This window comes from Pungitius pungitius, chromosome 4 (assembly GCF_949316345.1).
Source record: "Pungitius pungitius chromosome 4, fPunPun2.1, whole genome shotgun sequence".
Lineage (NCBI taxonomy): Eukaryota > Metazoa > Chordata > Actinopteri > Perciformes > Gasterosteidae > Pungitius > Pungitius pungitius.
In genome coordinates this window covers 12,848,536-12,876,456 of record NC_084903.1, presented here as the reverse complement: position 1 = coordinate 12,876,456, position 27,921 = coordinate 12,848,536, and the positions used below count along the sequence as shown (strand labels likewise).

Below are 27,921 nucleotides of genomic sequence, written 5' to 3'. Positions count from 1 at the left end.
CGTTGAGGGGCTAAACAGATTACAAAAATAAAAGAGGCCGTATGAATGCATTGAAATACACACCTGTATAAAGAACATTTAAATCGTACAGCTCCCCGTGTTTCTCTCTCAGCTAAACATGTAGAGACAGGTGTTAAAAGGTGTTGATGGATTACCTCAGAGAGGCAGTCGTTTGTCTTCACAGATCCTTTTCTTTCAAAGGATTGGTGTCAAAACACTGGCTTCTAATGGATGACTTGTTCAGACAGGACCACAGGTGTGTCTTTGACTGGGGTTTCTGTCTATAGGTGTTCAAACTCACTCTTGTAAATCTGGCCAACTCAACCTTATACAACAAGTCTGTGAACGTAGTTTTTTTTTTAAAGCTATAGCCTTTTTACATTTCTCATTTTATATTTATTACTCTGTGGCATGTTACATAACTATATTTCTATGCAGACGAGATAGACTTGTAAAGGGGAAATGCGTGAAATAATGCGTCTAAATGAATTTAAAAGCACATGCTTTCAGTGAGACACAGCTGAAGGACACCCTCTGTTGATTATAACTTCACTACAATGACTGCATGACTGCTATTCAACACTTTTCTCGACTCCCCTGCTTGAATTTTGCTATATCTGTGGATCAAGTAATATTTTATCTTTATATATCCAGTGTAGCAACAAACATAAATTCCCTGGTCAGTCCATCATCCGTAAATAAAACTGTACCTTTAGGTGGTAATTAATTATAACAGAGCAGTGAAGGTGTGAAAATGTATAAGGTCTGGTTTGCACATGTTACATCAATTACATACGTTGTCATTTATGGTTTGAAATTCAGCAATTGAAGAAGCATTCAAATAATTAAAAGTTGAGTAAAGTTGAGTAAAAGTAGAGTAGAGTATAGAGGTATTCGTATTAGACTGTTGTTGTTGTCATTGATCAAGGTTTAGCTTATCTACTTCTGAGTTTAATGTGTAACAGCATATTGTAGTTAATAAACGTTTTAAATATGCATGTAGAAACTTTTATTTCGAATGCAACAAACATCATTAAGTACAGTCCAAATACTTCTGAATCGTATTCAAGTACAGTTCTTGAGTATTTACTAACCGAATTTCCACCCTGACCAAGATCTCACAGAGAGATTTCATGATAATATTACATTTGTTTTGGTCAATGGCAAAGAAACACATGGATCCAGCTGTCAAACATATTTTATGTTAATAGAATAAAAATCCTTCCCTGTGTGCAACCGGGCCGAGGCAAGGATCTGGTTCGCTTGAGGTTATTGGAGACCATTAGTGGAACATAACTAAGTAAATCCTACAAATCAGCGGCAGTACCAACTCCAGTACGGATCAGAATCAGAACCAATTATTGCCGTTAAGTATGTTACACTAACAAGAACCAGGAGAATGATACAAAACAATTAACACAATAGTGTTATAGTCAAGCCATCATTTAAAAATATACAAATGTACCATAAAAACATTTAAAATTATTCAAAATACAGCCAACAAAGAATTTCTGAAATCTTTACATCAAGAACATTTCCAAAACTATCAGTAATTATTGATAATTCTTCATAATGAAAACTTTTTTTACGCATATTTGATGCTGATACTTTGTACTATTACATGCTAACCAAGTAGTTTAGCCACCGTAATAGCTCTACTTCTAATGAAATAAAAACACCCCAATTCGTCTTCTACGACTGTCTGAGAAGGACTTTATTTCACATGGATGAACCGTAGCCGCCTCGACGGCGTCGCAAAGTGGGCTTCACGGCCGCGGAGCTGCAAAATCGGACTTTCTCGGTGTCCCTGAAGGGGTCGGCTCCTCGGGCTGTTTTCGTACCCTCCCCTGCTGCTGCTGCTGCTGCTGCTGCTGCCCGCTGCCCGGGCTGGGCTGCTGGGCTCGGGATGACGCCACCTCTCGCTCCGCCCCGGCGCAAACTCGCTCTTTGACGTTCATTTCATTCCTCTTCCCATTCCGAGCATTCTTCGCATCTCTGTCAGTGCGCGAAGCGATTCTCCTACACCTTCCTGGCTGGCCCAGAAACACCAGAATAACTTGACATAGTATTAAAAAAAAAAGAAAAATACCCCGTAACATCCCATTACTCAAAAAAAGAAAAGGGACATTTTATATGAGGTAACAATAACGAGGTAAGTTTCAATGGTAGTTGCAGGTATCCAAAACTGGTTGTAGACTTATGTTTAGTTGACGTCTTTGGAAATATTAGACAATTTATGAAAGAAATGTCGGCTTATTGAGGTGTTTACTCTTTATCCCACGGCGTGAAGTGGCGTTAGGTCGTCTTGTTTCCATCGCTGAGCTACATATGGCCGATTCTGGTCGCTCACTTTGACGCGCACTGTTGTTGCCTCACACAGCAGCGAAAATCTTTGACATTTTTCACATTTTTTTTTTTAGAAAGAAGCCCGATCACACGCCCCTATAAAAGGCACCAGAGGCGGTTTTGTCCTGTGTCAGATCAGCACGAAAGTCCCAGCGGGAATCGGGACGAACTCAAAAATAAAAATATATATATGTGTACACACCGCACGAATAACGATTTTTTTAGCACAAGATGACGGTTGAAAACGTCGCTGTCTCCCTCCCCGTAGTTGGCTCGGTCGGGAGTTGTTGGAGATCAACGTCGGAGCCTTTTCGGACCAACTGGAAGGAGAAAACACGGTGGAGAGACTTGTTGCTTCAACGCGGTTTTCACGGGAATTCTTTTAGCCATCGAAGTTTTTGTGTAAGTAAAACATTTTTTTTTCTCTCCCCTTCAATGTTTGTTACTGCTCTCAGCCGTGTGTGTGCGTGCGTGTGCGTGTGCGTGTGCTCCACGGTGTCACTGTTACTCCAAACGAAACCGAGGGGACGGAAGGGAAAGGGTACCCCGCTGAAGCCCTTGTGTTGTCTGGTAGATTGAAGCTCGTGGCCCTTTTCCGAGGATCCGTGCAAAACCACTCATGCGACAAAATAAATATCTCTTTTTGCATTACTTTGTAGGTTCGACATTGTCTTAAAAGGTCTTAAGCTCAGCTACTTCGTTGGAAACGAGGAATGTTTTTGCTTGTAGCGTTTATTGGGGGTTTCCTTCATTGTTTTCCCCTCTCCCTCCACTTTGGGAAATGCCTGCTCAGCTGAAACGGTTTGCCAGCCGTGTACGTACGTGTGTGTGTGTGTCTGTGTGGGGATGTGTGTGTGTGTGTTTTTACCCCCAAACTTTCTGTGGACTCTGGGGAAAATGACACGGGTTCTTGTGCAAAGGGAGTGATGAGAGCGAGGCCAAAAGCTGTCACCAGCAGCAGTTAAGTGGCCTTAAAAAGTGGGTGTACACCTATTTGCACCAAACACTGAAGGATCTGCTAAACTTCTTTGAATCCCTGACACCTAACTGGATATTTGTTGTTGTAATGTTTAGATGCTTTCGCTTTGAATCAGGTTATTAGGTCACAGTTTAAGCAGGTCATTTATGCTGCTTTGATTTATACTTATTCAAGCGGTTATGAAATAATCTGATTTGTTCTCTTGGGAGCTTTTCCATTTGTGCTTTTATTTAGTATCTCAGTCAGCTGTCTAGTCACACAAATCTTATTATCTCATGGCTTCAGGTGTGTTTCATCATGAGCTTCTGGAAAACAACTCTCCAAAAAGACTATTTTGTATTACAATGAGCTTAGCGGAAAACAACTGTGAAATGGCATGAAAGACCTTTCAATCCGTAGCACAAACGCTAGGTTTTTGCTCCCAGTTAACTGCTGTTAACGATTTGATGTAACTTACGAGGAAGTTTACTCAATTAACGTGAATATCCGTGATTATTTCCAGGATACAGTGTGAATGCAGTCAGGCGTAACCCCAGACATGTTGCAATGTAAATCTTTTGGCTTGGAGGAAAAGAATTAGGGGCAGAAATGGATGCTTTGTTTTCTGCTTATGCAACCAGCGGACTGGTTGGATGCAAGCCTGCATAACGCTTGTGCAATAATAGGATGTAGTCTTTGTTTGACCCAATGAGACTTTACTAAGACTTACTAAACTCCCTCTGCTTGTTGGACCTCATTACCAGAGGTGCCGCCAAGGGGGGACCACAGCCATCGTGGTACAATCACAACCCCCCCCCCCCCCCATTGGTGTGAATGAGCTTCATCCCAGTAAATGTTTTGTTCCAAACAGTCCGTGAACTTCCGTCAATCTAATTAGCATTTTTTAGTAAAAAGACATGACGCCAACCCAACAGAAGTGCCAAAAACTGCAGTTCATCATCTGCACTTGGGGGGTGACTCTAAGAAACAACGACCACCCTCACAGACTCTCAGCTTGTGACTGTCCAACTTTACAATAGAAATAAACATGTTCATTATTTGAGCGCGTGGGTGTTCTCTCCGGTTGCTAGCTGCTAGCTGCTAGCCTTCTCCTCTGCTGGGTCAACTGGGCCGACGATGCAGCTCTTTGACCCTTTTTAGATTACCCTGAGAATTGAGGATGTATGGTCACTGCCCTTTTCCCAGATGGTGCAGGTGGGAACAACCCACTTTGAAACAGCAAATGCTCTATGGTGACATCACGGAGACCTACGCCACGGATACGGAAACACGTTAAAACAAGATTGCCGCGGCAACTGTGCCGATACTATGCAATTCCTTAAAGTTACTGAAGTCAAAAGCATTGATATAGCATCAAACAATTTTTTTTAAGTAAAGATATTTAGGTTTGATGGCATCTTAAGCAGGAAATAAAGTCACACTCCCTTTTGTTTGAGCTGTAATCCCAGTGTGTCGGAGCTTTGTTCTCCTAGCTGTTACAGCCGTGCGCTCATAATATCCTCCTGAGCCACGGGGTGGTCGCGCCGAGGTGTAACGCACACCATTCAGTTTCTCCTCAAGTAAACACTTGTTAGCTCTGTTGCCATCGGTTACCCTGTTAGCGCTCTTAGCTCTAGTAGATGGCTCAGCTGCCATGTTGATCGGAATACAGCGCATTAGGTGGTTGTAGTATATAAAAGAACATGGATATCCTCACACGCCATGACATTGAGTCTGTGACAGTGTTCATATTGATAAACTTTTAAATAATTTTGATTTGATTGTTATGTGCAAAAAGTAACAAAGTTATTTTAGTTTTTTGTATTCTATTGTATTTTTCTTAATTGGCTAGATGGGCGTGTCTGCTTTGTTGATGGCTGAGGACACGGGTACACAGTGTAGTCTCTTTATCTGTTGTGATGTTGACAGAATAATATGCTTTTGTGAAGAATAGAAAGGACGATGTTACTTCTCGGGGCCAAGAGAGACTCTTCTTTTCTTTGTTTTTTGTCCATAATCTTTATCGGTGTTCACTTTTCAGAAAAACCTACTCTGTCAAAACATTCGTTAAATGTCTGTTCAGTTTATTCTTCACAAAACGTTGAAAATATGAATTATTTTTTTCTGTGCCGTGAGCCTGGCGTCAAACTTTCTCCTCAACTAACACTTTTGCATTTGTGTAATGCTTTTACCAGGTTTTACTATGGTGGGTGAGGTCCTGGCATACAGTAATGATCTGGTTTACTTCTAATCTGTTTAGCATTCAAGAGCTCATGTCTGTTTGAAACATAAAGCACTAATGTCAAAATCTGAGTGACACCCAAGAAAGAATTTAATCCGTCCTCTTAGCCGATAGGATCATTGTAATGATTTTAAACTTGAGAATAACCACAACTGGTTTGTGACTATTTTTTTAATTATAGCACATTAAGAGATACAGTCTGTGGTTGAAAGTCTTAACTGGCAGCTGGAGAGAAGCACCTGCATCGTCTGTGCTCCAGGCAACAGGTGCTGTAGAGCTGTGATGCATTTCGTTCCTCGGGATGGTACCCCGCGTTCAAAAATTGCAATTGGATTCACACCGTAATATAAGCATGTCTTTTTTTTTCTTCTTATTTTTTTTTTTTTCAAATGCCTTTGAGTGGTGACTTGTGTTAACTAGTTTGTGCTCCGATGAGGAGACTTCTTTATGGCTTCGTTTTTGTTACATTGGCTACACTTTTGTTAACACTTTAGGTTTAAGGAATGAATAGTTTCTTTTGAATCAGATAAAATTATATATTTGTTACTGTCAACAATTAAAATTCTTTCTGGATAATCCATAACATGCATGCATGAACAGTATATTGATGTTGTAAATAAAAGCTTCACCTGCCAGAAAATAAAAACATGTTTTCTATTAGTAGTAATAGGCCTGTGAAATTCCTCGTGGGAATGTGAACACATCACCTCCCACGTTTTTAATTGAAATGATGAATCATAATATAATTTTGCTATTTTTTTATTGTGAAAAGTCCATGCTAGAAAAAATATCTGATCTGTAATTACATCTGGACATGGACATTAATTTTCTAATTTAGATGTGATGTGTCACTGTGAAAGAATCAAAACAACAATTCTCTCTGCGGTCAAAGAAAAAAAAGCCTCCTGCAGGCTTCCAGTGTGTCTGTGTGTGCCCTGAGGTAAACCCTGGTCTAGAAAGGGAATTTTAGAGCATGTGCTGCTGCTCAGCAGTTTGGGCCCACTGAGGCCAGTGCAGAGTGCCACCAAAAAGGAAAAGCTGGCTCAAAGCCACTGACGTCATCTAAGTAAATCTGCTTCAGCACTGCGGCCGTAAAATGACTGCCAGCTACCGAATGCACTTTGGCCCTTTCAACCACCTTGGTAAGCGAAACAAGGGTTTTTTTTTCCTCCTCCTTGTGCATTCTTATGGAATACAGGCTGTGTTTTAGTCTACTCGCATGTTGGCTTGAGTTGTATCAAGACTTTTCAAACAAGTCATGTTTGGATCTTTTTTCTAGTTTTACTTAAAGCACCAAGTGACTGAGCTTCACAGACCCTTTGAAGGCTTACCACTTTAATATTACAGACCTAAAACTTGTACCATATGGCCGTCTCCCTCATTTTTGAAAAAAGAAGCTTGGACAGCTCCATGTATCCACCACTTGTAATAATGTGTAGTTCCTCAGAAGTTATTAAGTTGGTGGGACAAGCATTTTTTCTTACTATATGGCATAAAAAGACAAATTAACGAGCTGACTCGTGATCACACACGGATGAAAAGCAATAAGTACCCCATGGATCATTAGATGAGTCAGTTTCTGAAACCACTATAAACATTTTGAGTTCTTACCCACAATGACAGCAGGATATCTCGGCTTCAACAACTTCCTTTCTCAGAGCTGGCCATCGTACCAGTAGTGGTGTGCAGCTTTCCACTAGTGGAAGGAAACCCGTGGAACAAAGGCACACAGTCACTTCATTTAGTGAAACTGTATAATTTGTGGCTTGTATTCAAATGTGGGTTGTTCAGTCTCTCTGGCACAGTATTCCCCAGTCATTTCCACGAGAGCTTCCATCAATGGCCGCTGCATTGTTATCGTGGCTGACACAGATCAGGCCGGCTCCCTCTCTGCCCTGAAGGTGTCCTGGATTCAGCGGAGATGGACTGGAGGCCGAGCTCCCGTCATTAATATGCAGGCTCTGCACAGTCAATTAGTTTGGAATCTGATCCGGGACACGGCAACACATTGTCTGTTTTAAAAGAGCTGAATAGTTGCTTTAAAATGTATTTTTAACAAAAAACACACAATTTATTCTCTTGTTTTATCACATTAACAGATGTTTCAGACTTCCTGTTTGAGGTTATAGGCGGTCCATTTTACTGTCTTAAAAAAAAAAAAAATCCATGCTTCCCAGTGACTATACATAGTATTTTTCTTGAAATCCATCCCTACTTTTGTGGGAATAAATGGTTTGTGTTGTATCTTTTGGGACGCACACAGCAGTAATTACAACGCCACTTTCTCAGAGCCTCGTTACTGAAGATGAGTGACCCGACCAAACCTCGTGATTTGTGACTAAAAAAATGTATTACGACGAACAACATCAAATCTAAAATAATATGCTTTATTGATGTTACGGAGTAGTGCGTCATTGTCTGTTACTATTGTTGTCGTCATTTTGCCTTTGGAGGCCCCTGATGCTCTGTTCTAAGGAAGAAGATAAGGCCGTGAATGCCTGGAGTATCGATAAGGTCCGGAGTTAATGGTTCTGCTTCCAGTACTTATGAAGTTATGTGTGGGAGTTATGTGTGTTGAGTGAAGGGGATTCATGCTTTGTTCTGACACACACACACACACGGACGGACTCTGGTTTGGTACAGCGTGAGATACACATCATGGCAGAGAGAAGAAAAGATCCAAAGTGTGGCTACACGTTGCTCAAGTAGTCGCTGAAAACTCTCTAATCAAATGCGATCAAAGGTAAGGGAGGAAATACCAGCGATTTTAGAACATAAATGTTGGTCATCAGCACATCCTCGTGCACTGCAGGCTACGTTAGCGAATCTCAGAACCGACTAATCAATGAAAGCTGTCATTTGTACTAAATATCATGTTGATAGGGACTTTGGCACGCAGCCTTGTTCTTTATAACCTGCAGATGGTATCATCATTTTGCAGTGCTAGTCTTCTAAATGTTAAGATGTGTTGTTCAAAACGGACACGTTATTAGAAAAACAAATTAAATTGACCTCTCAGCAGCGGCTATGCTATAGACTGCACATAGTGTCCAACTTAATAACTCCCTGCTTAGTTTCTCAGCCTTGGATCTTTTATTTGTCATGATCCACGGAGTGCCCAAAAATTAGTGTAGCTTCTGTTTGACCTATGGTATTTGTGATTGCATCAATACCTTAGAGTGGTATGAGTTATTCCCTGAGTAGTGAATAGGGTGGCTTCAATGGTAAGTCGCAGGTTTTTGATTATTTTTTGCGTAGCTGACTTGATCTTCTTTCAATGTCAAACACTTGACATAGAAAACTTCCACGTATTTTCCAACTGTACTGTACAAAAATGTGAAAAGGCAAACAAGCTCTTATTAAATTCCATTCTCTACACGGCATGTAACTTTTTACCAAAAACATGTCCTTTTGTGGTCCAGTCTGTCAAAAATACTGTGAAACATCCTGAAGCCAGGCCACATCTTGTATGATATAGAATCAAATTTATTAACATTAAAAAAGTTTGTGTCAATATGTTTTTAATGTGCCCTCAGTTAAGCCTGAGAGCCACCCATACCTGGCTGCCTATTGCCTCCTTAGGAAGCTGTCTTATGCCATAGGAGTCCAGAGTCAAATGCATTATTGGCCAAGACAAAAAAGGAAGTTGAGGAGAAAAGGTGTGTGGAGGGACAGGACAGAAAGAACAATATAAGGGATGAATGATTTGTGTGAGAAGAAAAAGCGCTGAGCCAGTGTGAATTGGCAGAGCCAAATGCAAATGGTGGCCTTCATGCTCATCACTGTGATTTGTTTTTTCATGCCCCTGCGCACGCGTCCTGAGTGAGCCGGCAGCCAGCTCTCGGCCTGCTCTGCTCTCATAACTGTCAGGAGATCCTTTATCTAACGGACCTTTATTTACAGCTTTAATTTCCTGAGCTTTATGTGTTCCGCTCGCGCTCCGCGGTGACACGGGCGTCCGCTGTGTGGAATGCAACTGCACATTTTTGATAGGCAAATGTCTTCTGAGCTTTCATTACATTTCACGTTTGAATGGTCAATTGGATTTTTTAAATTTATTTTGGCATCACTGGCGGGGAAGCTGCCGCAGAACGGAGACGATTTTGTCTCTTAGATTTACGGTGAAACCTCCCTCTGTTGTTCCGCCCTTTAGCCGACGTATCTGATGTTGTCCAGGTCATGTTGTTGTTGCTACCTGTGTCTGAGAACGGAGGCAAGTAGAGAGGGCTGCTTTGACAGACCCTGTAAATCAATCCTATTCTCTGGCAAACAAAGATTGATCCCATAGTGGCCTGATGGTCGCTGGGCGGTGGGATACAGGCCTCCGATTTGAGTGGGATGATATCAGACAGATTCACGGCATCTCAGCCTGCTGGTTCAAAGAGGCATGAAATAAACACTAAGCCATTGCCAATAACGGAGGTGGAAAGCAAGCTTTCCAGCCTCTCCAGTGGACCTGAGGAAATTGGTATTGAAAACCTTGTTTATTCATTCATCTGTACTCCAGACCTGTAGATTTATTCATGAAACCTAAAGAAACATCCATAACAGAATCAAGAGTTTTGGGGTGACATTCTTGTGTTGTCTGGGGACATATTGTAGGCTGAATGCCGTAATTAACATTTTCCCTGGAACCAGCTTGGTTTTGTATGAAAATAAAAATTAAGTAGAATTGGTTTATGTGCTCCAATGTTTTTTTGTTGCCTTTAATAAAAAGTTAGAAGTCATATTCGCTTATTTAATTTGGCTTTATTTTAAACGGTGTCTGCATGCCCAAATGTAGCCTTGTGTAGTAAAGCTTACTTAAAGAATTCATTTCAAAGATGATTTCCACCGAATTTTGATTAATTTCATTTTACCTTCAAGGTCCTCAAAGACCTGCTGTCAGACTTCATTCAATAAACATACTTTCCCCAGTTAATGAACAGAAACTAAATTGAATATCAGCCATTGTAAATTTTCACAGTAAATTACATGTTGCTGAAAATTGAATATGTTTGACATTGCTGTTATAATTATGCAAAGGCCAGGATGTGTCTTGACAACAAGCAGAAAATTTTGAGTTTGGAAATCACATGGTAATTACAGTTTTACACACTGTGGCCTTAACTACTGTGGGCCATTATGGGGTGCACAAAAGTCATTCACAGAATCATTATTGCACCCTCTGAGATAACGGCACAAAAGAACTCCACATGGAAAATTACATTTGAGACCTCTCATCTGCTATTTCATTACCTTGCTCTGTCTGATGGGTGAAATGGGTTCTCTTAATTTAAGAAGCTGGATTCCAGCTTGCTGAGTGGTTTATGTAATCTCACAGTAAGTGTAATTTCCCATAATGCCGTGTCAAAGCTACTACTCTGCTTAGTTACTGCATTCATTTCTTGCATTGCGGGCGATCTTTACCCCGCATCTCACAAATAAGACCATTTCTATGGTGAACACCCTGCAAAGACAGAAGTATGCACAAGTATTATCTGGGAGCCACAAGTGTTTCCATGGATGGCATTCATACTTTCCTTTGGCGGACTTAATTAGACCAGATTCTAAGGCGCTAAGAGACCGTCTTCGTTGACAACTCTGCCGCTGTTCGCATGTCGCACACGGCGAAAGCATCCAGCTAATGCCACAGGATGCTGCGAAACTGATCTATTAAGGATGCTGAGGACTTCTGCGTTGTGTTACTTGGTGTTTGTGTGAGGACCAGTCGAAGCACCCTATCTTCCATTGACATGATAACATCTACACAACAGGGTTACCCGTTAAGTACATTTTCTGTTGTAGTATGTAAGCATGCAATAACCATTTGCTGTCCACCCTCGGCTTCTCTATACCGCATCCTTTTCCTTCTGCATAGCAAGCACAACTTCACTCCTTTTGTTATTCCGCCACATTGAAGAAATACAAAGGGAATAATAATTCAACTGATCTTCCAAACGAATCAGAACTAGTTCTGCAATTATATATTCAGGTCAATTTATAACGAAGGAATGGAATTCATTTAACCATAATCTATTAGATAGAATGTGCATAAGAAGCCTGTTGCCTACAATCTGTTGGTAATGATCAAAATCTTCAACACAAATGTTAACATTGCCAAATTGGTTTTGTTTTTAAAAGATTTATTTTAAAAATTCTCCAACCATCTGTTATCATAAGCCAGATCTCCAAAGCAAGGATCAGGATGAAGTTTTTATATTTTACCATATTTAAATTCTGGACATTAGTGTTTGTTGTAAGCTGGTTTACATCTTTTTATTGTTGCTTTTTGCTTGCTAACTTGTTACTTAGATTACAAAAAAAAGATTATCAGTTGGGAATTTATTAAAAAATAAATCTGAGGTGGAAAGGTAAGGAGAGCCTGGGTCTACAGTTGTGGATGACCTAAGAGCACGAGTAGATGCAAGGTAAATCAGATTGTTTCAAGACTTCTAGGTAAAATGTTTAATACTTCAATTTTCTTAAAAGCTTCGACTGCCTGGGGTCTGTAGAGCGTTGCCCGTCTTCATCTCGCTGTTTAGCCGCCGCCGCCTCCACCACGTCGGAGCTCATTGTCACACATTGAGATGTTTTAAGACGACGGAGGACTGTTCAAGGCGTTGCTTTGAGGAGAGTGGGCCGTGTAAAGTCCAACCCACACGCTACAGGGTTGTCAGGTTGGCTGGTTGTCTGTGTGTGTTGTTTTTAGTTCTCCTGGTGACAATGATCAGCCTCCATGCAGATACATTTAGTCTCATATTGGAGAAAACATTTTTTTTATTGAGTCTTTTTTTGTAGATCAGAAGTGTTATTGTTTTAAACCAACTCTCAACCTTCTTGACCTTTTACTTTCCTCTCTTGATGCTCCCTCTCAAACGGATTTGGGTTTTGCCTAAATGATTGTATTTGAGTTTTTGTTTGTATTAATAGCATGGTAGGTGGAGTTAAATGTATAAATGAAAATCATTTTTTATTTGAGGTTTAGAAGGATGTACAAAAATGTTGTACCAATAATTTAGTCCAAAAAAATGTATATTATTTTCCTCAGAACTTGTAAACTGGAAATTTCTATGAGTGCGTTATTGTATCACATTGGAATGAGGAGCACATCTAGAAAGATACCCAGACAATTAGTGGTTGAAATGGGATTTTTTTCCCCCTCCCTCATCAGTTTGAGTTGGTTCTGCTGTGTCAGCAGTCGGCTCACAAAAACGGAATTCAGTAAGGGCTCTCGCTGCTCGCTGGGAGTTTTTTTTTCCCCCAACAGCTTGCTCCCATCCCCCCTTTTCCCCTCATGAACTGACATGTTGGAAGAAACATATGCTACTATTCTCACTTCCTGACAGCTTGTGCTGCTTGAATGGGATCTTGCTCAGAGGAAGCAGTTGTCTGGAAAGAGGGCAGGGATTGAGAAAAGAGAAAAATGGAAACTAGAATAAATAGCAACTATTTGACAGTGGAGAAAAACGAAAAACTCAGATATTTCTATATATTGAATCTGTTTGTCTTGATTAAATTGTTGTGAGCGTTTGAGACACTGTTACTCAATTTAAATTACGCCCCCCCCCCCCCCCCCCCCCCCCCTGTGGACATGGACTTGTTCTGTCGCACACTCGGCCGGAGCTCACGCCCCGATGTACAAGGCCGTACTTCTTGTGACAAAAGGGACATGAAGCCTGGAGTAACACTTGAAGGTGCAGAGTGTGCGTGGGGCAGGAGGAATTACAAGTGAGCCAGCTGCATTGGACAATGCAAAACAGCTGAAACGAGCCCCATGCATACGGCCTTTCAGAGAATTTCCTCTTTAGTTCACTCAGGATGTCCTATCAACTGGTTGCTCTGCCCTTTCGCTCTGGGTGGAGAGAGAGAACTCGCCTTTCAGCCGACGTGCTTTCATTGTGCTCTTCGCCTGCTTTTTTTTTTTTAAACACCCTGTGTGTGTGTGTGTGTGTGTGTGTGCGCGCGCGCATTATTTATTTATCCATGGCTAAGACCGTTTTGTCTTACATCCTTTGAGTTTACCAGTTTGTTTATTGTACCCTTGCATGGATGCATTTAGATGCTAATGTGCTCAGCTGCATTTTTAACATAATGTGACAAAAAGTGCTGTCAGCTGTGTCTGTTTTAGGCCTCTGAATGTAATTTAGCCATCTTGATAAACTCTAACTATGTCTCTTAAAGTTCTGGGCCGGACTCTGCCTGCGAACCTCCTTTGTGCAGAATGGTGTCCAATCATGAGAGCCGCACAGTTTACTCTGACCACAACACTGCTGAATTTCATTTCCATCGCTTCGCCGAGGCCCATCATTCAGGCAGCTGTAGTGTGTGTGTGTGTGTGTGTGTGTGTGTGTGTGTGTGTGTGTGTGTGTGTGTGTGTGTGTGTGTGTGTGTGTGTGTGTGTGTGTGTGTGTGTGTGTGTGTGTGTGTGTGTGTGTGTGTGTGTGTGTGTGTGTGTGTGTGTGATAGTCATTTCTCATAAAATGAAAGGATAGTCTGCTGTTTTATGTTTTATGCGTTCTGCTCCAGATGCTGTCACCGCATTATGATGCTGTCCTCAGTTTATTAGCTGCAGATTCACCAGCTTGTCGGTCTTGTCAATAGCCGCTGTTGAGATGAGACTTTGTCCAGCTGTGTGAGCCGCTTGGCTAAGATGCACAAAGGTTCTTGGAGTGAGCCGCAGTCTGTAAACAGCAGTTTTCTTGTGATGCCTGCAGGTCTCCAGCCTGTATTTTTTTTTTTAACTCTTTTTGGCTTCTCTGTGGGGCTTGAGTGTCTAATGTCTACAGTTTCTACGTCATCATGTAAAGGTAGTAGGTGACGTAAGCCACTATCCATTTCTTTTTACTTTCATTTTTGTAGCATATATTGTCTTGCTCATTTCTATTTTTTTTTCATTGGAAGCTACAAACACCGTCTCGCCTGTTGGGGGAGTGTCATATGCTGCTCTCTCATTTCCCCACCCACATTTATCGCCTCGGGGATTCAATTTGGGGTGACAATTCTGATGGAGGTTCTTGTTGCAGCTTGTTAGAATATAAAAAGCAGAAAGTAACAGCACTGGTACTTAACGGGGGTGAATTTAAATTGCGCCTTGACAACCGTTGTGTGTTTTATTGACGTCTCCGCGAAGACGTTGCATTCCTCCTCATAGTCTGCTGAGAGTTTTATTATTTGTAAACTAGATTTGAAAGAAGAAACAATTTACTGTGTTCAGTCATTTAATTAGAGAGAAGTGCCACAAATCTGAGAAAATGTTCAATTGTCTAATCCCATAACATCCATTGTAAATCAAGTCAACAACATTCTTGGCGAGGTCCGAGCTTGTTTGGCTGTCTGTGCTCCATATTGTGTTCTCAAACAGTGTGGACTGTGTTCTTTTTTTTTTTTTCTTCTTCTTTTTTTGGAGGGAAGCAGATGTCCACTGTTTGGTTGCTGAGAGTGACTGTTGGGTTGTGTTTTTTTTTTTTTTCTGGAATTCCAGGTCTCTCCCTAGTCTGCTCCAGGCTTCTGCTTGGGGAGCCCGACCGCCACGATTGATCCCAGCAGCTGGAGCGGCAGCGAAAGCCCTGCCGAGGACATGGAAAGGATGAGCGACTCGGCAGACAAGCCCATGGACAATGATGCTGAGGGGGTGTGGAGCCCTGATATTGAACAGAGCTTCCAGGAGGCCCTGGCCATCTACCCTCCCTGTGGACGCAGGAAGATCATCCTCTCTGATGAGGGAAAGATGTATGGTGAGTACGGTTCAATGTATGTCAGCGTTTTAACCAGCAAGTGGCATCCGTGTAGTTACGTGAGCTCCAAAAAATAATTTGGCATTTTGGGAAAACGTTGGTTTGATTTCCTAAGGAGAGCCAGGTGAGAATGTCAATACCACTCATGTCCCAGCCTGCAGGTTGTTATCTTAGCTTAGCATAAAGGCAGGACAAAAGGGCAACAGCTGGCCCCGGCTCTCCAAAGGTAACGATCCCAAAAAAGCTCATTGATTAATATGTTGTTTCTTGTATGACAACAAGGACAAATAATGCGTATTAACAGCAAGTTGTGGTGATACCCGTGGTTTTGTGTGGGCTTTAATTCCGTATTCAGTCACACGAGAGTGGTATCAATGAATAAGTATATATTGTATTTATTATATACATTACATGTATGTTAATATTATTAGACAGTCAAATGTATGTATGGGGACCATACAGACCACTATTCTGGTTCACAGAAGTGCAAGTTTATAAGTAAAGCAGCATGGACTATTAGTCAGTAGCAGATGGTACTGTGGCTTCCACCAGCTGTGCCCCCTCTCCTCCCGCCATTTCCCCCATTCCTGGCTGGGTGATGTCATGGAAAGAGGGAATATTTTCTCTCTGTGGTGTTGGACCGTCTCACAGCCAGCCAGTCAGTCAGTGTCAAGTGAAAGCATAAAGCCCCTCAGAGCATTCGCTTGCAGCTGTCATGTGACCCGCTCCGGCCAAACGAAATGTAAATTCTAGGAGTTGCAGTGAAACCCCTCAGCTGCCACTACAAAGATGTGGGCTCACACAACAGGACCCTCCCCACTGTTTCTTCTTCCAATTCCCTACTCCCCACACAGAGTGAGGCTGCCAGAGAAGCTGTCCCTCTGCTCTGGATTAAAGAACCAGCCTTCCTTTTTGTTTTTTTTAAACGAGCAGTGCTAAGTGCAGTCCTCACTGTTACTCAATGTGATCCATGTTCTGCTTTCTGGTGAACAGGGACATAACATTTTTTTTTAATTATCTTTTAAATGTATCCTTTTGATAAGTTATGGAGCAGGTAGAAATTTGGCGTGTCTTGTATCTTGATGTTGATTTACATTTACTGAATCTAATACCCAAATAAGATAGCTTAAATGCAGGCATAGCTGCTTCTCTTTCAAATTAGATATGAGGACAATCTGCTGTGATTTACCACATGAAATCACATATAGACTAAAGCATACAATTCACAAACTGAAACATTCAATATTTCTTTCTCAGGACAAAGATTTTTTTGGATTCGAAACTGTTTTGTGGTTCTGATTCTGCCTTAAAATGTAAATGAAAAATAAAAAGAGACAAATTTAGAGTCGAAAAAAGCTTGGTTCTGCCAGATGTGCTTAGTATCTGGTTACAAATTGTCCCATCAATGGCACAATCAAAAGGCCGTCATTCCTTTTATTAGTCACAACTGTTTGACACTTTGACTTTGCAAACTGAAAAGAAACCTGGAGGAAAACCAAATGAATGGGTTGATGTTGTGAAATGATGACAAAACCTCTATTCAGCTTTAATGTTTCTTGTAGGGGGGGTTGGGTTGGATTAAAGGTGAAACGATGGATGGAAGTCTTCCTTCTTAGAATATCTGATTTGCTGTGCCTTTTGTTTGTGAAGTTAGTCTAAAAATCTGCTAAAAAGTGGTGACATTTAGCAGCATCAGGACAATCCACGCTGGGAGGCGACTGCTGCGCCCAACCTGAGTCTTTTTTAACCGATAAGGCCTCACCTGGAGGGAGTGGTTAGCTGTCATGGATTATATATAGTGTCAAAAATTAACCCAGTGCTGCAAATCTTTTGAAGAATGCTTGGAATGTGACTCGATTCATCTTAGTTCTCTGACAATTTAGCATTTTGTTTGCGGGCGATGCAGTCAAATGTATAAAAGCATCTTTACCATTGAGAGAACTCAACTGGAAAATATGAATTTGAATCCAAACCCAGGCTGCATGCTGATAAAAAAGCAAACAGACATCGGGTGATTTGTCTTTTAAGAAAGGTAGGCTTCAGCTAATCATGGTGAGGCTGATCTGGGGCTGTAATCCAGGTCCATAGGGTTTAATACAGCCGCAGACCGTCGCCGCACAAAACCTCTCATGGCATCTGAGATGAAAGTTGGCTGCAAGGAGACTGGTATTTTGTATTCGAGAGACCCCGGGGATGGCATAGTGTTCCATACACATAGCTCATCACAAGAGGATCTGCCCTGAGTGCCCTTAAGCCCTTTGTTATCCTGGGGTAGAGTGCAGTTAATTAGTAACAGTCTCTATAGCAACTGTGTTGCGGTACAAAACAATTTCTAATTTCTGCTTCTTAGCTTATTGTGGTGTTTACCTGAAGTGTTTCGGATGTGCCGAGACCAGCGTTGCCTGGCGCTGTGCCAATTCTCTGAGGCTAATTGTGATTGCAATGGAAGACGCCACATCTGCATAGACTGCTTCAGCCGGCACTCGCCCCGCTCCTAGACTTACGTATGAGAATATCTTACAGAAAGTAAAAGGGATATAGAGGGGCCTTAGCCAAAGGGCTACGACTCTGCACTTGCATAATTCACCTGCTGTGCTAGGCTGCATTCATTTATACCAGAAATAGAGTTGATAAATGAAACAACACGTTTCACTCAAATTGTATGTTTATTCATTGAGTTATATATTTGCGCTTGCCCCGCACGCTAAATGACGTTGGTGAATTTTTCTCAGTTACTGTTGGGGGAAAAAATAGGGAAGAACAGATTTTTCTTTTTTTGTATCTCCTGACAAATAAATATGTAAATCCACATACAGTACTCGTATGCTATACCATGCAGCTTTCATTTTGTTTTTGATGCTAAAGGGGGAAGTCCACCAAAGCACGAATGTAAGATGTTTTCATTTTTATGGAAATGTTTAGGGTACTTTCACATACTTCTGTCATTATATCAGGAATAAATCTGGTTCTGTTTAGCAGTAGCAGCAGCGGTACAATTAAATTCATATTTAGCCTGACATTAAGGAATCCCTAAGTGTTGTAATCTCCCCCTCCTATGTGGACTTGTGGACAGTATGGGTCCGTCTGCACGTGTCTTTTGATGTAAAGATTTTCCCATTACCACTCTGCTGTTTGCTCTGCCATCTCGTCAGTGATCCAGCCCAGACCCCTTCCTGTGGGAACTAAGTGGCACTTGGTTTGCAGAGATGCCAAGGATGAGTTAGATATAATGAGCAGACCTGGCTTGCCCCCGATGGCCCAGCACGGTGCTCCTCCGGGGCTCGTCTCACCGGGCCGAGCATGCTCTGAGACTGAGCGAGCGGACCTGATCCTCCCTGCTGGGCGGATAATGAGGAATTCTGGGATCAGCTCAGGCTCTCCGAGTCACCTACATTCACGCAGAATGGAGTGTGAGGAACTTCATTGCAGGAGAGGCATCACACACCTCCAGAATAATCCCTCATTTGTTCCCCTGCCATTGTCAGTGTAAGACTACCGTGTTTTCACACACATGGTAGTGAAAAAAGTCCAATTATTTTATGTCCTTCCTCAAAAGGAGTAACTGCCGAAAGTGTAAATAGTATTGATGCAGGTATGATGAGGGAGGGAAGAAGTCGTTTTGAATCAGGATTTTAGGTCTGGGTTGTGACAAACTGGTTATATATTCATCGTGGGTCGCTATGGAGATGTCTTTCAACCTGACACAGTGGCTGGGATTGCAAATGCAAATGGGTCAACAAGCACAAATTGTGACTTTTCTACCGAACGGGGTGAAACACTTCTGCTCAACAGGTGTTTTTATTATGGATACTATGGATATTTTTGTGGATGTAACGAAGGTTAATATGTTGTGAGAAAGAGAGCGACGGGATAATGTGAGCATTGTAACCTCTTGGGTGCCAGAAATGGAATTCAGTCCCGATGTTTATGTAATATTGTAATCAACAGTAATGTGTAAGGAATCCACTGTCGCAGACCTCTGGAGATGACGGAGGTCTCAGATGATGGGTCCGCGTCATCTGAAAGCAGGTCCAAGGTTCAAGTGCGCACATGGCTGAAAGCAACAACCTTGTAGCTTTGCGAGATCCCGCCCGCACATCATTGTTGGGCCTTGAGGATCTGGACATGTAGTTTTTCAACAAATATTTTTCAGGTTGGTTTCAGGACGGTTGTGAAAAGAATACATCTGGAGGCCGTATTCAACAAATAGAACAAAGGCAGAATCTTGTCTGATACGAATCGACCAAATGGCGGTAATAATGTGATTGGGGTATCTCCCCAGTTGACCTGTGTGACTCAAATATTGTTTTTTTTTGAGAATTTGTTTTGTTCTCAGTTCTCTTGAACCAAACCATTGGCGCCCAGTCCTTCCACACCTGTTGTTTTTCACTGCAGATGCAAATGTGTCTTAAAAAGCCCAGTGGACGTTAGTCAGGACGGCTGGACGTCAGCCGGCGGAAACATCAGGGGAATAGCTGATTTTGCTGTGCTTGTTTTGTTTGATTGCTACACATCTTGAGCTTATGACCCACGTGTGTCTCTGTGGATCTGAGGACGAGCATTAATGAGGCTCGGCCCGAAAATGGATCTACGTTTAGAAGCGGTCTCGTCGTTCACAAGCAGAATTGATTTTGAAGTGTGCATTATAAGATGTCATTACAGGGGAAAGGATGTCTCTGTTGTGGTGACCAAGTATAACATGTTGTAGCTTGTGGCGACTCCTCCCCACAGCTTCGCCTGCTGCCTGAACAGGGCTGGAGGGGTTGAAGGTTCAAGCGTTGCCAATTCCTGAGTAGACTGAGAAGATTGCGAAGGATTTGTTAGTAGAAAAAAAAGACAACCTTTGTATGCTCTGTATTTTACTGTGCATAGTCTACCTGTATTTATCTACATTTACACCTAAACATTATCTTAATTGACAGTTATATAGATTTACAGTTGACACAGAACCTCACATGGCCTGTAAAATGTAGCTGGATGTGAGTGTGTTGCCTAAATTAACATTGTTAATTGTTGTTTTTCCTAGAATCGAAATGTGTGTGTGTGTGTGTTTTTTACTGTATGTAGTTGCTTCTTTTCTAAGAAGAAGCCAGACAAAACGATCAGTGTCTTCTTTGTTTGGGATTTTCTGCTGGCACTGAATGGTTGGATTGCAGGCCGTGCCTCTCTGCCTGCCTGAATCAGGAGTACACAGGGTGTGTCCCTGCTCTGAGGTCTGTGTGAGGCCCTCTGAGTCTGGCTTCTGGTTTCAGGTTGCACATTCCCAATTGGCTGCTTTTGTTTGACTAAAACACAGTGAGACTCCAGGCTTCTTAAAGATGCAGTGTCACTTTCGTGCTCTCTTATAGAAATCATCTGTTTCGTGCTGATTACATCATATTCCAGTGATGAAACACTTTTATTCTGATGAGATCATCTCACACTGATGGGACCATTTTGTGTAATCAACATATGAATGGAATCTGAATGCCAGCGTTATTCTCTCATCCTGAGCACAGGGACTGCACTCCACCGCTAACAGAGACGGTCATCTCTTTCCCTTCCATTTGTGGAATAGAGAAAGGTCTCTAAACACTGAACAGGATCCCTGGGAACAAAGAGAGACTGTAACTGTAGATGTACAATTATCATACTCAATGCTATGTTATGGTATGACCCCAATGTAATATAATATGTGACCAATCATATTATTATTTTTTTGAATGCAACAGCAAGCACATTTTTATTACGTTGCCATTAAGTATTTGGGCCCCTGCGTCGCTACAACCTTGAATTCAATTAAAACTTTCAGTCCTGTGCTCATGACTACAAAAGAACGCAAGACAGAGGAGCCCATCATGACCACAAAGTTGGACTTTTTATTTGCCCATATTGGTCACAGCTAACATGACTTCCTTTGTGCTCAGATGCTGAATTGATCCTGAGAGATTGAAAATATTGATTGGACTCTGTGTCTTACTTTGTTGTGGAGTGGGGGGGGGGGGGGGGGGCAATGCACCTTCCTGGCTGTCAGCGCCACGTTCACACATCGGGACTCGCCACACAGCCAGTTCCTCGGGAGACTCATAATTACAACCGTCCTTTCAGATTAGTCCAGCAGCCTGTCCAACTGTGGCTTCACTCCCTGGTCATTTATTTCATCCCCTTCCCCTCTCCTGAGAGGCACGCCTCAACACAATGACCAGGCCAGCCTCTACAATAATGCATGTGATGATAAACACAGTGGCTCCTAATTGATGGAGTGATTCAGACGAGGGCTGCCTGTGCAAATTGGTCCCTTGTGAGTATATTGCAAAGAGTTGGGACTAGTGGGTTTCAGCGCTGTCCTCGTTTGGGGGGGAGGGGGTGGGGGGGTGGCGTAGAGATGGGAGACAGGAAATACAACTGGCTGGACCTGCTGAGTGATAAAGAGGCTGTCGTTGCCTCCTCAGCACCTATGAACACAGGCTCAGTTCAGCAGAGGTTGGCTGCTGTAATCCTCTCGGTGTCTCCAGGAAGGCTCGGGTTAGTGACCTGCTGCTTTGTGATGTCTTGTAAGATTTTGAGAGAACACCTCACCTTTAATCCCCCACTGTTCATCTAACACATTAGCTCAACCGCTCCTGACCCAGCCCATGCAATAAAGCCTTTTATCCAGCTCGATAAGGTCATTTGAAGTTAAGTATTGATTTCTTTTGGTGTCCAGAGAAAAATGGATTTTTAAAGAGCTGTTAATTACAGCTGCTCACTGCATTATGTAAAAAACGTAAATGTGCTGTGGCGGAACCCTAAGTGATACTTAACGTAAAGTCTAAGACTACTGACTGAATGTGCCTCCATATTAATTAATTGAAACAAACCTTAATATTTCCATCATGTTCTGAAATTGTCACTCTTCTTAATTACGTCATCTTGTTACACCATCTTCTTCTGCACTGGTTTAATGGCACCCAATGAGAGAAATAGCACAACCAACTGTTTATCTAAACCAACTCATAAATTACTGTCAGATATATTTGGAAACCTGGTCCACTGAAATAAAATGAAAATGTTGAATGAATTTGCAGATGTGTTCACTGTGCACTATTTTATATTTCAATACCGTTAAAGGTTGGTGACATCAGCTCTTTTTTCACCAGAAACATATTTTATTTTATTAGACAAAAACAACCTTCTGTGCAAATAAAAACACGTATGACAAAGAATAAAAACCAAAGATTGGTGGTTTCAGTGGTGATAAAACAGTGACTGGTTTTATATCCAGAGTATTGAAAAGGTGTCACAGATAAAATATAGATTCACACACACCCAAAGCAGAAAACCCTACTTGCCAAATTGCCTGTATTGGTTGTCAGTTCAGAAATTCTCAGGCTTAAAAATACACTGCTCTTAATTGTAGGCTTTAATTTTTTTGTCCTTGCTTTTCTTGTCTAAACGAGGAATGAATAGGCTCATTTCCTGTGGATATGGGTGGAACTCCCATGTACATGTGTGTCCTATAACTGAAAGAGCCTGTGAGGATTTTATGAGACTTTAAAAACCCTGCTGAATGGAAATTTGAGAATGTTGAAAGATTATCATAATAATCAACTTCTATTCCAAAAAGTGTGACACAAAGTTATGTTTTCAAGCCAGAAGTATAATGTACCAATGTAAGCTTTGTTGTGTTTTATTATGCCTCACTGATATTGTATTTACATAATGGAGGACTGAACACAAAAGCATGCTGCATAAACAGAGACCGTTTAATAAGCATTTACATGGTCTTCAACTAGTCTGCGGACATGGCAGTGGCGTGCGTGTGTGAGAAGGAGGAGGAGGGATTTCTAATGTGTCCTGTGTCTCAAAGAATAGGTCTTTATGCTCATCCTTTGCGTCATGCATGCAACGTCTGGCCTTGAAGTATTTCTTATGGACCCATGCTTCCTGTGCGAGGGTTCAACAATACGAGCGCTTAAAGCTCCCGTAAGAAGCAGCTGGTCGACTGGAGTCAGATGATAAGATCAGTTGACATTATTGTCTGACTTCCACAAGAGAGTTCAGAGCTAAATAGGCCTTAGTGGTCGGTCGCTCTGACCTGTGTTTCGTGTCATTACTGCCAAATGGAGAGAAAAGACTTGTAAACATGTTAAAAAACCCACTTGTAAGACACACCTGCTGGCTCTGGCCAGCTTCAGACTTTTATGTTGTAATTGCTTATGCTCAGATAACTAACATGTTGTGTTTTCACCACAACAGTTATGTTTGACACCGAGATTGTGAGATTATTCCTCTCACAGGACCTTAGTCGCCAACAACCTTCAGCCTCTCATCCACAGCTAACGGGATGCTTAACTGATGGTATGGCCTTTTCCCTCCCAAAAGAGGCATTGTAATTTTCTTTCAAGCTACAGGTTATCCTCCACTTGGCGAGCAGTGGTTTCCCATTGATATTGCCAGTAAAAGGCTTCCTGTCCCCGCCTGCAATTCCCAAAACCTGGGAGTATGCCTTCATATTGTTGGCTTGGTCTATTGTGATGCTAATGTCTGCCTGAGACCCTTGAGTCATCTATCACTGATGACAGGAAAGCTGGGGCCATTGTGTTGTCACGCACACGCGCACACACACACATGCACACACACACACACAGGGAGAGAGACATGGCTTTGGTCTATACAACTTTAAAAACTAAGAAACTAAATAAGTAACTGATCAAGCAATACAAAAGAAAGAAGAAATTATTTTGCGGAAGGATTTCTTGGGTAATTAAATATTTGAAGGAATTTGACAGTGCAGAGATTTGTGGATTTTTGCTTTATATACACTAGTGAAAAATGCTTAATACTTAAAAGTTCGACAGTACTGATCTAGGAAATATTTAGTACTTTTCCATTTCAAAAATTCACTTTGTCATTTGATGATTCCTGTATTTGCAGCATTACGTTGGATAGAAGTTTCTCATTTTCTAAAATGATTATACTTCAGGATATAATGATGTACAACAGGACTGCAATTAATGATTATTTGCATAGTTGTTTGCCCTGTCGATACCAAACATTTACTATTCTTACCGTCTTGGTGTAACCACATATCTTTATGGTGGTTAAGGCCCACGTTGCTGTCACGAACGGTACGGTAACTGCGCGTCGGGTGAACGATAGCTTCACGTGGCCTGTGCCTCTGGGCCCCAGCAGACAGAGAGACAGCCGAGCGGTGGAGGCCACACACACACACACGTAGGCAATCTGCCGCCTGATTCTCGGCCAGGCCCACCGCCGTCTCATGGCAGAGTGCTGGGCCAGATGTGACTGTGGTTGTGCCTGCATTAGAAAGAAGTGCTGTTACAGGAAATGGATGGTTTTTAAAATGAGGAAAAGAAAAAAAGAATGCGATTGGAGCAGTAAAGTGTTGTTCTTGCCGCTCAAAGGACAAAACCAAGCCTGTTAAATTGTTTAATAGGCCCTTACTTAAAAAAGCCCAAAGATGTTGTACAGGTGCATTAAGGCATTGCTGGTGAATTCAATGACATGCCTTTGTGTACCATTCAATGCAGCTCTACTAATTAAGCTTTTGATGCAATTGCACTTTCTTGTTTCTTGTTCTTCTGAGTTGTATCCTTATGGTTGAAATGCACTTATTGTAAGTCGCTTTGTCTCAAAACAAATTAGGTAAATAATAGTCAGTTGAATAGATTTTTAGGGAAAAAGCTTTGCTTCATGTGATTATTTTGATAATCATTTGAGTACTTTATCAAGCACACACATTCACTGGATCTACCTTGTATATACTAAACTATGGGCTGTTGATCAAATGAAACAAGTTATTTATTAAGGCTATAACAAATATTTCACAACATAATGTATTAACAGTGTAATCAGGGAAAGATGAAGATAGCAGAACTTTAATGCTTTGTATTACCATGTTTCATTGTCTGGTTTTACAACAACGTGTTGAAGTAATTCTTTATAACATACAATATGAGTGACCAAATCAGCAACAAAGAACAATAAGGCTTATTTATCATTTTTCCATACCACTCAGAGACGTATCATGAAACTTGATTGTTTCATGTGAAACCAAAACTTCTGGCAAAAGGTTGCGTCTACGTTCATCCACACAGCCAACAGGAAGACGTTAATTGAAAACAGAGATTGATAACCAAGCGTTTATCTGTTGACTGTAAAGGTCACGTTTTGGGGTCCGCCCGTCAAAACTGAAGAGTAAAGGCTTTATCCAGGTTGTAATTCACAGCGGGAATGTCAATATACACATTTCTATTCACTGGGGGAGAATCAATAAACCTGAATGCAATATAAACCTAAAGTATGTAAACTCTTTTTCTATTATTTGAAAAATCTCATTCTCTTGTACATTTCTGTTCAACTGCAAGGCCCCTCAAATCCTCAGGGTGACGACGGGGGAGAATTAAATAATGTAGGCCCGGTACCGCTCTAATAGCTATTGCAAATGATTAATGCTTGAACATAGTTGTTCCAGACTGTACGGGCATGAAAGCCTTTTACAAATACCTATGCTTAATCACAACGGAATGAAGGACAGCTTTTTCCCAAGAGCCCCCCCCGCCCCCCCGAGCTGCAAATACTATCAATCCAAGTTCCCACTACATAGAATTCTAAGATCTCTGTACTGTTCACGATACACAACGTAGTGTCTTTTAATCAGGAGTCGAGGTTTTCCACCACATGACAGGCCACAACATCTTGTGCATGAAGTGACACGGACGTAGCTGTGCTCGTTGTAGGCAACGTGTTCACATCGTGGCGTATTTCCACATATGCAAAAACGTACCTTAGCACATAATTATACAGTATGTCTACCGTTCTGTGCAATTCATTAGTATTATTTGTTATCTTCTGTTGGGGGTTTCTTCCTGCTTGTTTTCATCCTAACGTCTTGTTTTATGATGTCCTCTTTCCGCTGGTCACTGGCAGTTATCAAGCTGAATTCTTTAGTTGTATGGTTTCAATTGCAATAAAGTGTCTTGAATCGTTATCAGTGGAACAGATGAAGTTATTCGTGATGAAGTCAAGGAGCATAAGGATATGGATATTGGATTGTAATATGACGTTGTTTTAAATGATAAATATTGGTCGTCTGAGGCCAACACGCAGCAACCCAGTTAATATCAGGTAGAAAGAGGTCAGAAATTGTATTTCGTTGTGATCAGCTTGGGACTACTGCAACTACAACTACTGCAAACAAATGTTCAGAAATACTTAGGCTGCAGAGACGTGACCTGGGGATGCAGAACATTCCTTGCAACGTGTTGTCGTGGTTGTAGAGTTAAGTTCATAAAAGTTAATTTAGATGCTAGAGATCCGAAGCGAGAGAAGAGGAAGTTATTCCTGGGTGTGGTACCTCTGAGGTTGGTCCACAGAGGACTGTGACAATACACTGCATTGTTATTCACAACAGAGGGAGGCTGTCCCAGGTTGCATGGAGGAAGGATGCCGAGGGCCAAATTGGATTTCTGGCTGAATGAGGCATCGGCTCTTTTGGGTCGGTCCAGAGGAAGTTGAGCCACCACCTCTTTGTGGGGCTGTTGCTGGAGTGCCTTTCATATGTCTCACATCCTCCAGAGTTAGGGTCTAGGCTGGCCAAGGGGAGGGTTCCTTCGGCTGCTTAGTAGCACAAATGCTGCTCAGGGGTCACACTGGACACATCTAATCTGTTTCCTGCGGAGTGACCGGAACACCCCATGAAGGGTTAGTTTCCTCAGCCATCTCCAGGCAAAACTAATGCAAGAAAAAGACATCAGGGCCATAAGTAGACCAGACTCACTATAGAATGACTTTTTATTCTCAAAGTTTACCTCCACTCTGCCCTGTTGGAAAAAGTCTACAACCTTAGAACGGGGCTCGGCTCGAAAGGACACAGCAGAAGCGTCCGCAGGCTGCGTTCCACTGTAGAATAAAATGTCAATACATACATGGATAGAAATGGACTGAATGGTTCTTTGTCAAAATACTGTGATGCATCACAGCACAATCCAGCTATCTGAGTCAGAGCATAGAAAGCCAGGGCTGTATCCTGTTACAGCTGGTGAAGACCAAAAATTTGTGCTGCTTTAAAATAAAAGCCTTTAAAAAGAAATGCAACAAAATAGCATTGGACTTTAATTGTAAATAATTAACAAGAAAAAGGTTTGATGGCGGCTTCGCTCCAATAAAACAAGTCTACTTCCACTACAGTGAGGAGTGGCTTGCTGAAAACATAACAAAGAATTTATGGGAAATAAAATCTGTTCAACCAGCGTTTTACAGGCGTTCCTCTGACCGCAAAATAACTTCAATCCTGATCTGATCACAGTCTGAACAAAAACTCCTTTCTTGCTCTGAAAACGAGCCACCAAACATACTTTTAGATGTATACATTTCCAACGTATGTCGTATCAACTGCATTTACAAAAGACTTTCACAGCCATGTGTTGATGGTGCTGCAGAAGTAACGTGCCTTTATGCATGTGAACTCATTTCAATTCACATAAGAAAAAAGTGTTGTTGAGTGTCATTGCATCATATAACTTTAACCCAATTTAGTTCATTTCTTTCCTTTTCCAACAATATCTTGTTTGATTGAATCAGCGTTTAAGCAGTTCATGTGCCATAGAGGGAATCTGTCCTGTACCATTTGTGTGGCACAATTTCTTTATTAGTTCGTGGGAAACTGTTACTTCTTA

At 41.7% G+C, this 27,921-nt stretch overlaps 1 protein-coding gene across 8 annotated transcripts in view; it reads left to right on the top strand.

The window, feature by feature from the left end:
- Positions 1 to 1,978: 1,978 nt before the first annotated feature.
- Positions 1,979 to 27,921, top strand: part of tead1b (TEA domain family member 1b) — a 41,950-nt gene continuing 16,007 nt past the window's right edge. For 7 of the 8 annotated variants that reach the window (XM_037489247.2, XM_037489237.2, XM_037489229.2 and 4 more), the window contains exons 1-3: positions 1,979 to 2,152; positions 2,615 to 2,748; positions 15,010 to 15,262. In XM_037489247.2, the coding sequence (XP_037345144.2) occupies positions 15,106 to 15,262 (157 nt within the window). In that variant the 5' untranslated portion in view covers positions 1,979 to 2,152; positions 2,615 to 2,748; positions 15,010 to 15,105. Of the gene's footprint in view, positions 2,153 to 2,614; positions 2,749 to 15,009; positions 15,263 to 27,921 lie in introns of those variants that run through there. The other variant, XM_062561760.1, reaches the window with a different exon arrangement.